Source organism: Mesoplodon mirus (assembly GCF_964341445.2).
Source record: "Mesoplodon mirus genome assembly, chromosome: 16".
Classification (NCBI taxonomy): domain Eukaryota; kingdom Metazoa; phylum Chordata; class Mammalia; order Artiodactyla; family Ziphiidae; genus Mesoplodon; species Mesoplodon mirus.
Window position 1 is genome coordinate 2,612,087 of NC_138992.1, and position 13,462 is coordinate 2,625,548.

A 13,462-nucleotide genomic window follows, 5' to 3' on the forward strand; every position below is an offset into this window, starting at 1 on the left:
CACTTTGCTGTACAGCAGAAATTAACACGACACTGTAAATCAACTATACGTCAATAAAATTTTAAAACAAACAGCAGTGACAAAGCAGGGAATGGTCTTCACCTGGGGTGTAGAGCAGGACATCGATGGCGCGTGGGAAGGTCTCTCCTGCGGAAGGGTTGATCTTGTGCTTCAGGGTCTCTGAGGTCGTCTTCGGAACTGCCATGGGCACTGAAATGCAGACACAGCGGGGATTAGTTCCCCAGACTAGAGGAGACCCAGGTTATCCAACAGCCTTGCACATTCTGCTTTCCTTAGGCTATTAGCTCTGGGGTAAAACTTCATAATTTGTGAAGACGACGCTCTCTTTAAACTGGACATTAAAGTAAAGCCAAGCGTATCCGGCCAGAGGGCGAGCATTTGCCAATGTCCCACATTGCTTTTTGTTTAAACACAGCTCTCGAGCTAAAAGATCTGACCTCTGTCCACACTCAACCATTACGTATGGTCTAGCCAAGAGAAGACTTTATATGTTTCTCCATAAATCTAACCCACGAGTGGCTTCTCACCCTTGTCACATAATGTGGCTGCCGTGGGTGCGTCCTGTGTCCTGTAGGACATTTAGCAGCATCCCTGGCCTCACCCAGTCAATGCCAGTAGCAACCTCCCCACTGCCACACACACACCCCACAAATATCTCCAGTCATTGCCAAATGCCCCACCCCAGGGATGGGGTGCAGATTTCAGAAAGTTTCATTTTTAGACCTTCCATCACGAATGGACCATAAGCTATTAACTTAAGCCCAGGATCACGTATGGTTGCCTCATTACGCTTTACACAAGGGAAAACAGTTCTTGATTGGGAACAAGGGATCAGGGACACTGAGCTTGGACCATCCCCCCTTTGCCGTATGGAATTAAGAGTGTCATCTGTTGGGTGCTGCCATGGTAACTGGGTATGTTATTTCCAGAGGAGTGAGAAGGCTTTTCTGTAAACTCGTGACAAAGATCAGGCATGAGCTTGGGGTGGTCTAAACAGCTGAAGCGTAGTGTGTATTTGATTTTGTTCCTAATTAAGAGGCGAAAAAAAAACCAGCAATCGATGTCTGGTTCCAGGACTGTTGACAAGAGCGCCTCCAAGTCACTCCAGCAACTGGAGCATCCTGTCTGCTCCCAGAGAGGGGGGTCCTCGGACCAGGAAGCTCCAGGGATCACACAGTTAGTAATAGACACAGCAAGGAGGAAAATGCACCAAGGGGAATCAACACATAACTGAGGCTTGTTTTCCCTAATTCTGGGATGACAGTTTAAACAACAGTGTCTTCCTGGCTGTATATACCCAAGAAGAATAAAACACATGTCCAAACAAAAAATTGTATGTGAATGTTCACAGCAGCACTGTTCACAACAGCTAGGAAGTAGAAAAACTCAAATGGTCAGTGGAGGATTGGATAAACTGCTGTATCCACAGAGCAGAATACATGAAGCCACAAGAGGAATGAAGTGGTGACACCTGCCACTCGGGTGAACCCTGGAGCGTGATGCTACATGAAGGAAGCTAGACACACAGGACACATACCATATGAGTTCACTTAGAGGAAGTGCATAGTCTAGGCCAAAATGTGGCAAATCCACAGAGACAGAAAGGAGGTTAGTGGTTGCTTCGCAGGTGAGGGGTGGCTGCTAAATGTATGGGGCTTATTACTGGGGTGATGAAAATGTTCTAAAACCCGCTATGCCGATGACTGTACAGCTCTGAATACACGCACACCAGTAAGGTGTGCATTGTAAAAAGGAATGGTATGCGGACTGTATCTCAATAAAACCGTTACTTTTTAAAAAGTGCATACAGATAGAACTAGATGTCATCTTAAAAACATCCTACAACTTGTTCATCTGTGTTTCGTGAGTTAATTTCACGTTGTGGGTTGAATCTATAGCACACGTGACTTCCGGCACATAGTAATGTCAATAGCGATAAGTAATCTTCTACTCTCTGTTTCTTTATGCAAAGCACAGGACAGTTGGTTTTAGGAGATCATTTAAAAGTTGAAACAAAATAGAAGTAGCTAAAATGAGGCATAAAGCTATTCTTACCTGTTTGCTATTTCCTAGACTTGAAAAATCTTCTAAAAATAAAAAATTGAGCTTACCACCAACCTCTGTATGGCTTCCAGAATGTGAGAGCCAGAGTTCAAGCTACAGGCGGAGATCAGAGAATTGCTATGGGGGGAAACTGACCAAATCAAGAGGAAAAAGAGAGATGGCCATCGGGGGCCTCCACGCGCTCGTGCAGCGAGGTCCAGTGTCCAAGGGCAACCGGGCACAGAGGTCCCTGCAGCCCTGCAGTGGGCGTGTGTCCGACCGCAGAACTCCAGCAACCACGGTGGCGATTCTGTGAGTCACTGAACAGCCTTCCACAAATTTCTGCTCTGCTTGAACCAGCCAGCAGCAATTCTGTTGCTGGCAACTAAGATTTAGGACCAGTGTCATCTGGTGTCAAGTGGACTCTAATAACCCAGACACTGAAATGATGAGGTGCCTCGATGTGTCCTTAGGGGCAGAGAGCACCAAGGTATTATTAGGTGAGAAAGGAAAGATGCAGAACAACGTGTGATATTCAGAAATGAAAAGTACAGAAGAAAGCAGTTTGAGACTTTTGGGATTGGTTCTAACTGATAAGGCAAAAGTCAACCAGATAAAAATCACTTAAGACGTAACTCAAGACACCACGGCTGCATTGAACACATGCTGATCTTACTTTCGTTCTTCATCTTTTCAAAGTAAGATAACTTGGAGGCCGCGTAGATGGCGCTGGGCGACTGCAGTGCACCGACGACGGCGTCCATCAGCAGGACGTGGGTCAGTGCCTGCTGGACGTACTGGGGGTCCTGTAGGAGGGACAGTCATCTCAGCACAGCTTCACTGAAATCATTTCACTCTAAGACTTTGTCCCGTCACATAAAACAACACTTTCAAAGATGTGTGTTTTTCAAAGCCACGTGAAGAGTTTAGATTTGGATTTGATGTCATGTAATCATGTCCTCTTAGTTGGGACACACATTGGCTGTTTATACCAGGGGTCAGCAAACTGCTGTAAAGGGCCAGGTGCTGAACATTTTAGCGTCTGTGGGCCATGCAATCTCTGCCACGAGGACTCAGCTCTGCCGTCAAGGGCAAAGGCAGCCTCAGACACTGTAAAGGAGAGGGCGGGACGTGAGCCCCTACGACTTTCCTTAGACGTCTGCCAGCCCACGGGCTTTGATGAGCCAGCGTGTGCTAAATAAACCAGTGGGTAAAAAACCAAACAGTGAGCCCCGAAGTCGTAGAGTATTGGAATCTTAGGACCCAGTCCCCGCTTCCTGCTCCAAACAGAAACGCTCCGTCTGTTTCCATGACCATGGGCTTCTCCAGTGACAGAACGTCCATCCCAAGCGGCAGCTCTCCCACCTCTGAACATACGTTCTTCCTGACGCTTTCCACTGGGCGCCGCCCTCACCTGCATCTCCCTGAGGATCCGTGGGCACACCTCTCTGGAACCTTCAACTGCTCCCTCATGGGAGTTCCCTATTCGTACTCTTTGCCCACTTTGTTGTGGGTTTTCCTGTCTCATCTTGCCGTTTAGACAAGACAGATATCTCCCCCGCACTGTGTGTCCTCATGTCTTACCCGCTGTCCATGGCACCCTTCATGACTAGGAAGTCTTAATTTGGTGTGATCAAAGCCATCAGTTTGGCCCAAAGTAAATGAAGGTACACAAGTCCCTAGGATATAAATGTAACCCTGTGGAAGGAATCTAACACCTCCCCCCAACCAAAACCCTAATCCTGTGAAGGGGAAAAAAGAAGAGCCGCTTAGAGCGGGGTGTGCCCGGACCACCCAGCTCAGACCTGCCCGAGTCCAGCCCCCGACGCTCCCCTCCCTGGGATGTCACCAGGGGCAGCGGGCAGTGCAGAGTGGCCACTCCCACAGTCCACCCACACCACCCTGCCGGCCCTTGCGTTTGCCCCCAGGGCATCCCCCAAGACCCCAGGGCTTTGCACCGGGTCGCGTGCACCACAGCACCCTTCATGCCTTCTGATGAGACCTCATCTAATTCGGTGGATCCTGCGCCCAGGCCCAGGCCCAGGCCCCAGGCCCACCTGGCTTTATGCTGAGCATTATTATAGAGACATGAGCCTTGGGTGAGAATAAAAAGGCAGCCCGGGCCCCAGACCTTGTGGTCGTCGGCCAGCTTCTTCCCAGCCCACATCTCCTTCACCATCAGGTGCCACAGGTCGCACTCTGTTTTAAGATTAGCTTCAAAGACTTCTTTCTTGGACACCATTTTGATTTTTAAAGTGGGAATTCTCAGGAGCAGAAAAGCTACTGTGGTGCTTCTGACTTCCTGCAGAGGGAAAAAGAGGCAAGTAAATGAAATGACACCCTCAGGGACCCTGGAGTCAACAGGAAATACATTTAGGGGTGGCGGTCTGCACACACTGAGGGGACCCACCGGGCACTGGCTGACATCCCCATGTGAAGGCAGAGTCCTTGGGGCTGGCCTGGGGCTGGGGCTGCCCGGGGGTTGGTCTGGCAGGACCCAAGAAAGCCCTGAAGTACCCGGAGCCGGGTGCCGGGGGTGGGGTGAACAGGGGCTCCTCCAGGTGGTCTGTTCTCAGAGACGGGTGACAGGGAGTCAGGGTCATGGCGGGGTCTGGAGCTCAGCGAGCCTCCCTGGTGGGTCGAAGTGTGACCTGTCAGCCACACGTCGACAGAGACACACCGGTGGACTCGTCCACAGCGTTTAAAGGTGCTTCATTCTTTCACCTCCTTAAATCTCTGTCTCTGGACTTCTGGGAGGAAGCCCGTCAAAGGCTTGGGGGGAAAACTGAAGGAACCAGTGAGAAGGTGCGTCCACTGGCCCAGCCTTAAGCATGGGCCACAGGGGAGTTCTCATGCCTCTTCTGTCTCTGGGGATATGCAGTAACTGGATTAACACATCTAACACGCTGCTTATAAATTTAGGAAATAAACCTGGGAAAATAAAGGTAAGCCATGAGTCACGATCTCAATTCAGAAGATGACATTTAAAGTTGTTATAGGGCTTCCCTGGTTGAGAGTCCGCCTGCCGATGCAGGAGACGTGGGTTCGTGCCCCAGTCCGGGAAGATCCCACATGCCACGGAGCGGCTGGGCCCGTGAGCCGTGGCCACTGAGCCTGCACGTCCGGAGCCTGTGCTCCGCAGCGGGAGAGGACACAACAGTGAGAGGCCCGCGTACAGAAGAAAAAAAAAAAGTTGCTATAAAATGAACAGCATGGGCCAGCCAGGAACCTGATCAGGAAACGTAAGATGGAACAGCTCACAGGGGCTGGCCCACGGCCGTTTCTCAGTAAAGCAACTTCTATGCTTCTCCTACATTGTCGAATCAGGTCAGCGAAAGGACAAGCCTGCCTTGCTTCTTGCTCTTCCCCCAAATACAAGTCAGCTGAATAGAGAATCAGCTGTTCGTGCACTTACTGCTCTGAACACATCACCCACTCCATCTATTCAGTCCTCACATCACTCCTATTCGGAGGGTGCATCCTTATTCCCACTTTACAGATGAGCAAACTGAGGCACAAACCATGAGTGGCCTGTGATGGGCCCACGGCTGGCAGAGCCCGGTGGGCTGCTCCGGCTGCTGCACCTTCCAAGCCCAGGTGGCTTCCAGAGCTGCCCTCACCTCTATGTTTCTGAAGGTGGAAATCTCCACGTAGCCCGGCCTCCCCTCGGTGAGGAGGAACAGGCGCTTCTGGGTCATGGCGATCTTGCCCACGCCGCGGTTTGTTTTGACGGAGCTTGACAGCTTATACACACACTCGTTTTTGTCCAGCTGTTCCATCACCGAAAAAGGCAGGTTGACCTCTTGGGCCTCTGCTTCTGCCTCCTTCCAGCAGTTGTAGAAATCTTTGAATGTTTCTGGGTCAATCTGTTTCTGATGTCCTTAGTTTTATAAAGAAAAAAAAAAGAGATTCTTACAGCCACGTACACAGGTGCCTCAAGAATGGTTGCTTTAGTCAGGAAGCAGGACATTACCCGCAGGAGACAGCAGGTGGCGCCAGCACCTAAGTCTGCCTGGATGGAAACTACCTGGAAAGCGTCCCTTCCTTCCCCAGCTTCCCCAGGTGCCCAGGTGGGCACTTGATCTGGGCTGAGCCCATTGCCCTCTCCAGCCCCTACCTAACCATGTAGTCACAGTTACTCTTAGGGCACCAGGTAGGGACACTGGGACAAGGACAAAGTCCTGTGTCACCTCTAGAGCTGGTGGCAGCCCTCTTGGGGCCAGTCCCAGGGTGAAGCTAATGCTAAAGAGACCAGATCCTTGGTGACACTCCCACACCACTGGATCAAGCCTAACCTGAAGCCAGAGTTATCTCAGTACTCTTTGGGTATGTGAGCAAATAAATTATTATTTGTAACCGTGATGATCTTAGTTGATGCAGCAACCTTCCCAAACGTCCAATATTCAGGGGCTCTGGAGTCAGAGAGAGACCCAAGTCCGAAGCCCAGCTTCACTACTGTTTAGCAGTGTGACCACTGGCCAGCTGTGGAACGAACCTGCTTCCCTGTCTGTAACATGGAGCTGGAACCACCCCCAACTCCCACTCAGCCGCTAAGAAGTCCGGCCCGTTCTAATCTCGATGTTTCCCTGTGTCTGGCTCCTGCATCCTCCTCCATTCTGCATCCTGGATCTGTCTGCCCTCCGTCCTCAGAGGGCCCTTCACATCCTACACAGGAAGAAGCTCCTAAGTGGCCTCCCGCCTTCTAAGCTGCCCCCGCTGGTGGCCTGCTTCATCCACGCCTAGAATGAGGCTCCTCGTATTCACCAGGCCCAGATTCCTCCACGATCGGGCCCCTCCTCCCCCTCACACTCCTGCATCCCAGCACAGTGATAAGCATGTTGTTACGTGCCTCTGCACACGCTGTCTGGAGTGCTCGGACCAGAAAACTCCTACCCATCCTTCAAAACCCAGATAAAATGGCCCATGGGCAGCCTTCCCGGACAAGGGGCCCACTAAGCTGATGCGCTCTTCCCTCATGGCATCTAACAATGCTTGCTGTGCTCTACCCTCTATACAGGTCCAACTGCCCTGGGCAGCCTGGTCCTAGATCAGGAGACTGAGGACTGGAGAGGAAAGCCCTGCCAGCGGGTGGGCAGGTGCCAGGCAGACGGCCCCACCTACACTGTGCCTTCGTGGGTCTGCCTTTCCCGCTGGGGGCCTGCTCGGGATGCAGGAACCTCCCCGTCCCAGCCTGGCTGGAGGCTAGATCTAAGCGGTAAAGAAAGGCTGTGAAAGCTCGGCTGTGGTTCCCTAACACCTGCCAGGTAACAGTTTCCTGGGGAATTTGATGTCATGGCCACAACTGAGTCTGGCCTCATCCCCACACGGTGCAGGCGCAGGAATATTCAGGCGAAAATCTCCCAGGTGGCAGGATGATGAGTTGATTCTCCTCTGGCTCACCTGTGTTTTTCCAATTGCTTTACAGCAGTGTCTCTACTACTTACAAATTTGTTTAACATCCTTGGATGCAAACAGAATCACACCACGGTGGGGTATCTGTATATACTTGGGTCGTTTTTAGAAAGTAGGTTACTGAGGGACTTCCCTGGCAGTCCAGTGGTTAAGACTTTGCCTTCCAGTGCAGGGGGTGTGGGTTCAATCCCTGGTCGGGGAGCTAGGATCCCACATGCCCTGCGGCCAGAAAACCAAAACAAAATAGAAGCAATACTGTAACAAATTCACTGAAGACTTTAAAAATGTTCCACATCAAAAAAATCTTAGGGCTTCCCTGGTGACGCAGTGGTTGAGAGTCCACCTGCTGATGCAGGGAACACGGGTTCGTGCCCCGGTCCACGAAGATCCCACGTGCCACGGAGCGGCTGGGCCCGTGAGCCATGGCCGCTGAGCCTGCGCGTCCGGAGCCTGTGCTCCGCAACAGGAGAGGCCACAGCAGTGAGAGGCCCGCGTACCGCAAAAAAAAAAAAAAAGAAAGAAAGTCACTGAAAAAACTGAAGCACGAGGGCCGGTGGGCAGGTGCCCAGGCAGACGGGCCCGGGGGTCCCTGTGCTGGGCAGCAAGGCACCAAGAGGGCACGCATCAGGGTGGCGCCCCTGACCCCATGAAACGGTTGTCATCCCGCTTCCGTTTTGGAAAGGCTACTCCATGTAGCTGCCTCTGACTGGGGTGCCTCCATCTACACCTCCTGGCAGTTCTGAATGATTCTGTTTTTAATCAGAAGCACTTGGCTATTTTAAGTGGACGACAAGGAAGAGGATGTTTAGTCTACGTAGTCAAGGAAAAGCCCAAGAATCAGGAGAGTGAAAGAGGGGAGTTGGGGAGAACCACGAAGCCATTACGTAAGGAAAGTTGGAGCCAAAGATGCTGGGACGTGGAGCCTGGAGCCAAGAGACCCGTCGCTTCTGTCATTAGGACAAATGCTCCCACCATCTGGGTCCCTGCAGAGTGCCGGGGCCAAGCGGAGCGAAGCGGCTTCCTCTCGCGGGCAGACGGGAGGCGGGCTCGCAGGCTTTGAGAGCCGGGATGGAGGACACCAGAGAGGCCAGGGACCCCCACGCGGGCCTGTGGACGCCACCCCTGCCAGGGCCGCAGCACAGCTGGACGGTTCACATCCACGGCACTCACACAGCAATAGCCAAGGGGCCACCGTGCACGAGGGGCCACCACGCACATCCACAGCCGCGGACAGAACATTCGTCTCCAATTCTGCACAAAAATGCCGACTGTTCATCTCTGCCCCTCACCCGCACTCCAACACAACCCCTCCAGCTCATCTTACCGGGGAGGCAGGGTCACTGGCTCCCCGAGCTCCCGTGGGCCACACTGAAGGCCACACACGGCTGGCTCCCCGCCCTGGGGCCAGGTCGTGAGGGCCCTGCACCTCGAATACCAGACTCCGACGTGTGTTCTTATATTACATCCGTTTATTCTAAGATGGTGACCTTCAGCTTTGACCTAATCCTCCTTTTATTAGCACATACGTGCCCGTCAGGCAGAAACGTACATTGGATGCTGCACGACAACGGTGCACATATCCCAGAATCGAGGCCAACAATGACCTGCTTGCGATGCAAATGGAGCCTAAGTGACAACAGGGCCATCGATGGCACTGTCACCGTGGTCATCTGAGGATGCCCTCCCGGGTGTCCTTTCACGTCCTTGCAAGTCTGGGGCTGCTGGACGGCACCCACGTGTCCAGCTGTAAGCTACGCTGTCTGGCTCCCGTGGGACACGCTTCTGGCCAAGGAGAGGTGAGAGCTGGGGGGGACAGGCCCTCTTCTCCCAGGAAAAGAGCGCCGCCCAGGCCACCGGCCCCCCGGGCTGCGCAGCCACAGGCTGGGCTGGGGGGAGAGGAAGGAGCCGGCTGCACGTCCAGACACCTCGTCACACGAGAACAGCACCCCCGGGTGGACTACGCCGCGGTACCTCAGGCCCCTGCAGCTGGCCTGGTGCTCGTATCCTTGTGCCCTCGCGAGGGTCCTGCACAGGAAGGGTGGGGGGCAGGGCCTCCTCTGAGAGCGCTGAGCCCCACGGCGCCTGCGCCCCACCTCCCGGCGGCCTGGGTGCTGCTGGTTGGCCCCGCGAGAACCTCTGCCCCCGGCGGACTCAGTGCATCCCCCACTGCCCTGGCCACGGGAGTCCCCGGGCAGCACCAGTCGCCCACAGATGCCCAGGGAGACGAGACTGGCTGGCCAAGACGGGCCACTTCTCTGCGGCCGACATAAGGTGACACCATGCGGAGGGCCCCGTGGGCACTGGGCCAGCCGCGCCACCATCAGACCGACGGAGGGACCACGAACAAGCGGCCCCATCCCTCCACCGGGGGGAAGGCGGCGCGCGTGGGTACAGAGAGGCCGGGCAACTCGACGGGAGCCGCGTAACGAGGAAGGACGTCCCGCACCTGTTACCAGCAAAGCACGGCCTTTCCAGAGGACACAGGGGCTCCCGCACAGGACACGGAAGGAGATCCGACCCGATCGAAAAACGGGCCAGACTGTGCCGCGCAGCTCCAAGGAGAGATGCCCGGACGCCCCAAGCACAGGCGCCGACGCTCAGCGTGAGGCCACCTTGCTCACCAAACCGCAGAACACTTCAGACGACCGCACCCCGCGCTGCAGCCCCGCCTTGAGGGACCTGCTGTGGGGGGGGGGACTCCCACCCAACGGGGCTGCAGCAGCATCCTAGAGAAAGCCATCCACGCCCTGGGGACAGGCTGCGAGCCTCACTCGTCAGCGTCGGGACAGGCGGACACGACCAAGGGTACAGGCCAGCACGCTGTGCCGCCCTCACACTCACAACACCGGCGGCGGCAAAGGCACGGCAAGATGCCTGTGAGCACCACGGACACGCTTTGAAAACGCAGACCGACACACAGGTACTGTGTGAGTCAGGTATAGTTTACAAACGCACAAATCCTATGTTCTGCTCGTGGGTGCATCCACGTGCCGCAAATGCTAAGAACTTGGTTAGAAGGGAAAGGTCAAGTTTAGGACAGTGTCCCTCTGAGGAGGGAGGGGCGTAAAGGGTTCTGGACCAACCAGACGACTGCAGTAAACGTGGGAAGCAAAAGCAGCGGGGGTGGAGGTGCCTGAAGCATTCCGGCTGGAGCCATGCGTCCCCACGTGGGAGGAAGGGGTCAGCACGCAGCGAGCAACCCCCCAGGACGGGAGAGATGCCATTAAGCGTCGCCAGACCCTCCATCCCCACCCCCTTCCCAGAGCCTCGGCCAGCCCCTGCGTCCGACTCGCCCAGGAAGCAGGTAAAGCCCTCGCCCGCTCAGCGAGGCTCTTCCTGGCTGGGCCAACCTGCCCTCGAGGGTCTGCACCACCCACCCCGCGGGCATCCTCCTACCTACGGTTAATGCCTCGAAGAGCCGGTGTATGATGCCAGCGTCCTTCACGATGCCCGACTCCTGCACCCTCTTCACGAAGTCGTCCAGCTGCATGTGCTTCTTGGGCAGCTCGAAGTTCTTGACGCGGTCGTCGGCCTTGGGGGCATCCTCGGGCTTGTCCATGACTTTGCTGATGAGCCGGCGCAGCTCAGGCGTCCGCTCGGCCTGCGCGCGCTCGGGCACTGACAGGGACTCCACCGTCCTCTGGACGAGGTCGGCGGGAAAGATGCGCACGTCCGTCTTGTACAGGCTCTGGAAGTCCAGGAGGGCGCCCAGCAGCTGGCCCTGCATCAGCTGGACAAGCCCTCGCAGGTAGAAGTACCTCGCCAGCAGCACCGAGTTCTCGGGGGCCAGCGAGTCCATGGCCTTGCTCAGCTGGGCCACGCAGTCCGCGTGGAACGCCTGCACACACTGGTCCACCAGCGGAAAGTGGATTTCCGGGATCTTGAAGGTGTGTGTCAAGTTGGGGGGCACGTCCAGAACTGAAGAGTGAATGGGAGATGAACGGTTGGCACAGACCTTAGAAACAGACACGCGTTCCCACCCCGTCACTCTGCCCAGGGCCGTTTCTGTGCCTTGGGTGCAGCGTGGAGCAGGACGCCCCGTGCCTCTTCCAGAAAGCTCCACGTGCCCACGCTGAACGGGGCCCCTCACTGCTCCCATGGCACAAATAATGTTATTTGTTAAAACTGCTGATGCTAAGTTGAAACACGTGGCGGTGAGTCTTTGTTGAAGGACGAAGCTAATAACCTAGGCCGAGATGTACCTGCCAGGCAGGGCAAGCCCTCTCAAATAGCTGTTTCATTTACCTGAACAGCAGCTCTGCGCCATGGGTACTGTTACCACGCCCATCTCCCAGGGTGGGGACTGAGGCCTCCCCGGGTCCCCGGTACACAGCTACTGTGTACCCCAGGGTCACACAGCCAGGAAGCAGCTGTGCAGGGGACTCAGACCCACCAGGAGCCTCCAGAAGGTCAGTAAGGTCTTTTCATTTGAACACACGGCCCCTCCTGGCATCACCGGCATGATCCCCACTCAGCCTCCAGCTCTCCCGCGAACGCGCCAGGAGGTACCAGCTGGTACTGGTGGCTTAGCCCAAGGCAGCAGCCACTGGGGGCCCGTGCGGCTCACAGCCCTGGCCTCACTGCAGCTTCTCCCACGGGCACTGGCTTCCTCTGTACCCCCAGCCCCTAGGAAGGGCCTGGCAATCACTGGGGGCCTAAGAGTTGTCGCATCCCCTTAGACAGTCATATATGTAAACACGTATCTCCTATGTACACATACACATACGTGCATATACACACACAAGTAGGAAAAAAGTGGGACGGGGCGATGGAAAATACAGACGAGAAATCGCTTTCTATAACGAACATAGTCTGCAAAATGAATATTCTAAAAATATGTCAAATGACTAAACTGCCAGCAAAGCAACAGCAAAAAACCTCCCATTCCCTTCTACCGAAACGAGCTTTGGTTTCTTTCAGTGACTGGCTGCAGGAGAATCAAGTGAGTGAGAAAAGCCACAGCGCGGGCGTGGCGGGACCACCTGTGTGGCTGCTTCCACAATCGTCGGTCCGTATCTTCCGCAGCGACGAGTTCCGGGGCGGCAGCTCGGGCACCATGATGTCCTGCAGGTTGGGCATGCTGACCACCATGCGCCTGTGGGCCCCGTGCGGGGCTGAGGATTTCCGGCTGGCCATCTTCTCAACTGTGGGTCTTCTTCGACTCAGGAGCATCCCGTCTATCCTGGGTGAAAAAACCCAACACCCTTGTAGACACAGCAATGGTTGAAGCACAGGCTCAACTGGGCATGTTCCCCAACGTGGTGACCAGAAGCCAGCACTCCCACACTGAGTGGGAAACGGCGGGCACACTCCTGGCTCTCCCGCGTGTAGTGAAGGCTGTACACAGTCCACACCCCAGGAGAAGCCACAACACAGAGAACAAACAAACAAGGGCGTCGTCGACAGCCGATACACGTTTGGGGGGTTCAGGAAAAGCGTCATGGAAGAGGCGGGAAACGGTGACGATGTGGGGAGAGAAAGAGAAGGAAAATGGGGAGAAAACAGCACAAAGACCCAGAGCTGCCACTGCAGGTACGTTCAGTGTCCCCAAGAAACAGCAATGCACGAGGAGGAGCCTGACGTGTTACCCGACTCATTATGAATTTCTAAATGTGAGACTTCCTGACATGTTACCCGACTCATTATGAATTTCTAAATGTGAGACTTCTCTGGTCGAATTTATCGTGTATCCTTCCAAATAGAACTGTGCTCCTTGAGCACAGGGACACCCAAGGAGTCGTGCATCCTTCAGAACGTAATATGCAAACCTGTCCTCTTCGGACTGCATGTGGAGGTCCATCTGGGCAAAGGCGTCCATCCTTCTGCTGAGCCGAGCCTTGAGGAAAGCATGAAACATGTAGGTATCCAAGACCTGGAACAGACGCCGAGGGGTGGGTTACTGCGCCTGTTCCACGGTCCCTTCCTCCCCGAGCCGCCAGGGCACCTGCAGCCACTGCACGAGCGGCCCTTCCCGACCCACCAAGGC

General features: G+C 55.0%; 1 protein-coding gene across 5 annotated transcripts in view; it reads right to left on the minus strand.

The window, feature by feature from the left end:
* Positions 1-13,462, minus strand: part of DENND3 (DENN domain containing 3) — a 56,091-nt gene that overhangs the window by 15,612 nt on the left and 27,017 nt on the right. For 4 of the 5 annotated variants that reach the window (XM_082601668.1, XM_082601667.1, XM_082601666.1 and 1 more), the window contains exons 11-17: positions 13,245-13,348; positions 12,459-12,658; positions 10,873-11,394; positions 5,685-5,944; positions 4,196-4,366; positions 2,741-2,870; positions 103-210 (exon numbers count right to left, since the gene is read on the minus strand). In XM_082601668.1, the coding sequence (XP_082457794.1) occupies positions 103-210; positions 2,741-2,870; positions 4,196-4,366; positions 5,685-5,944; positions 10,873-11,394; positions 12,459-12,658; positions 13,245-13,348 (1,495 nt within the window). The remainder of the gene's footprint in view (positions 1-102; positions 211-2,740; positions 2,871-4,195; positions 4,367-5,684; positions 5,945-10,872; positions 11,395-12,458; positions 12,659-13,244; positions 13,349-13,462) is intronic. The other variant, XM_082601669.1, reaches the window with a different exon arrangement.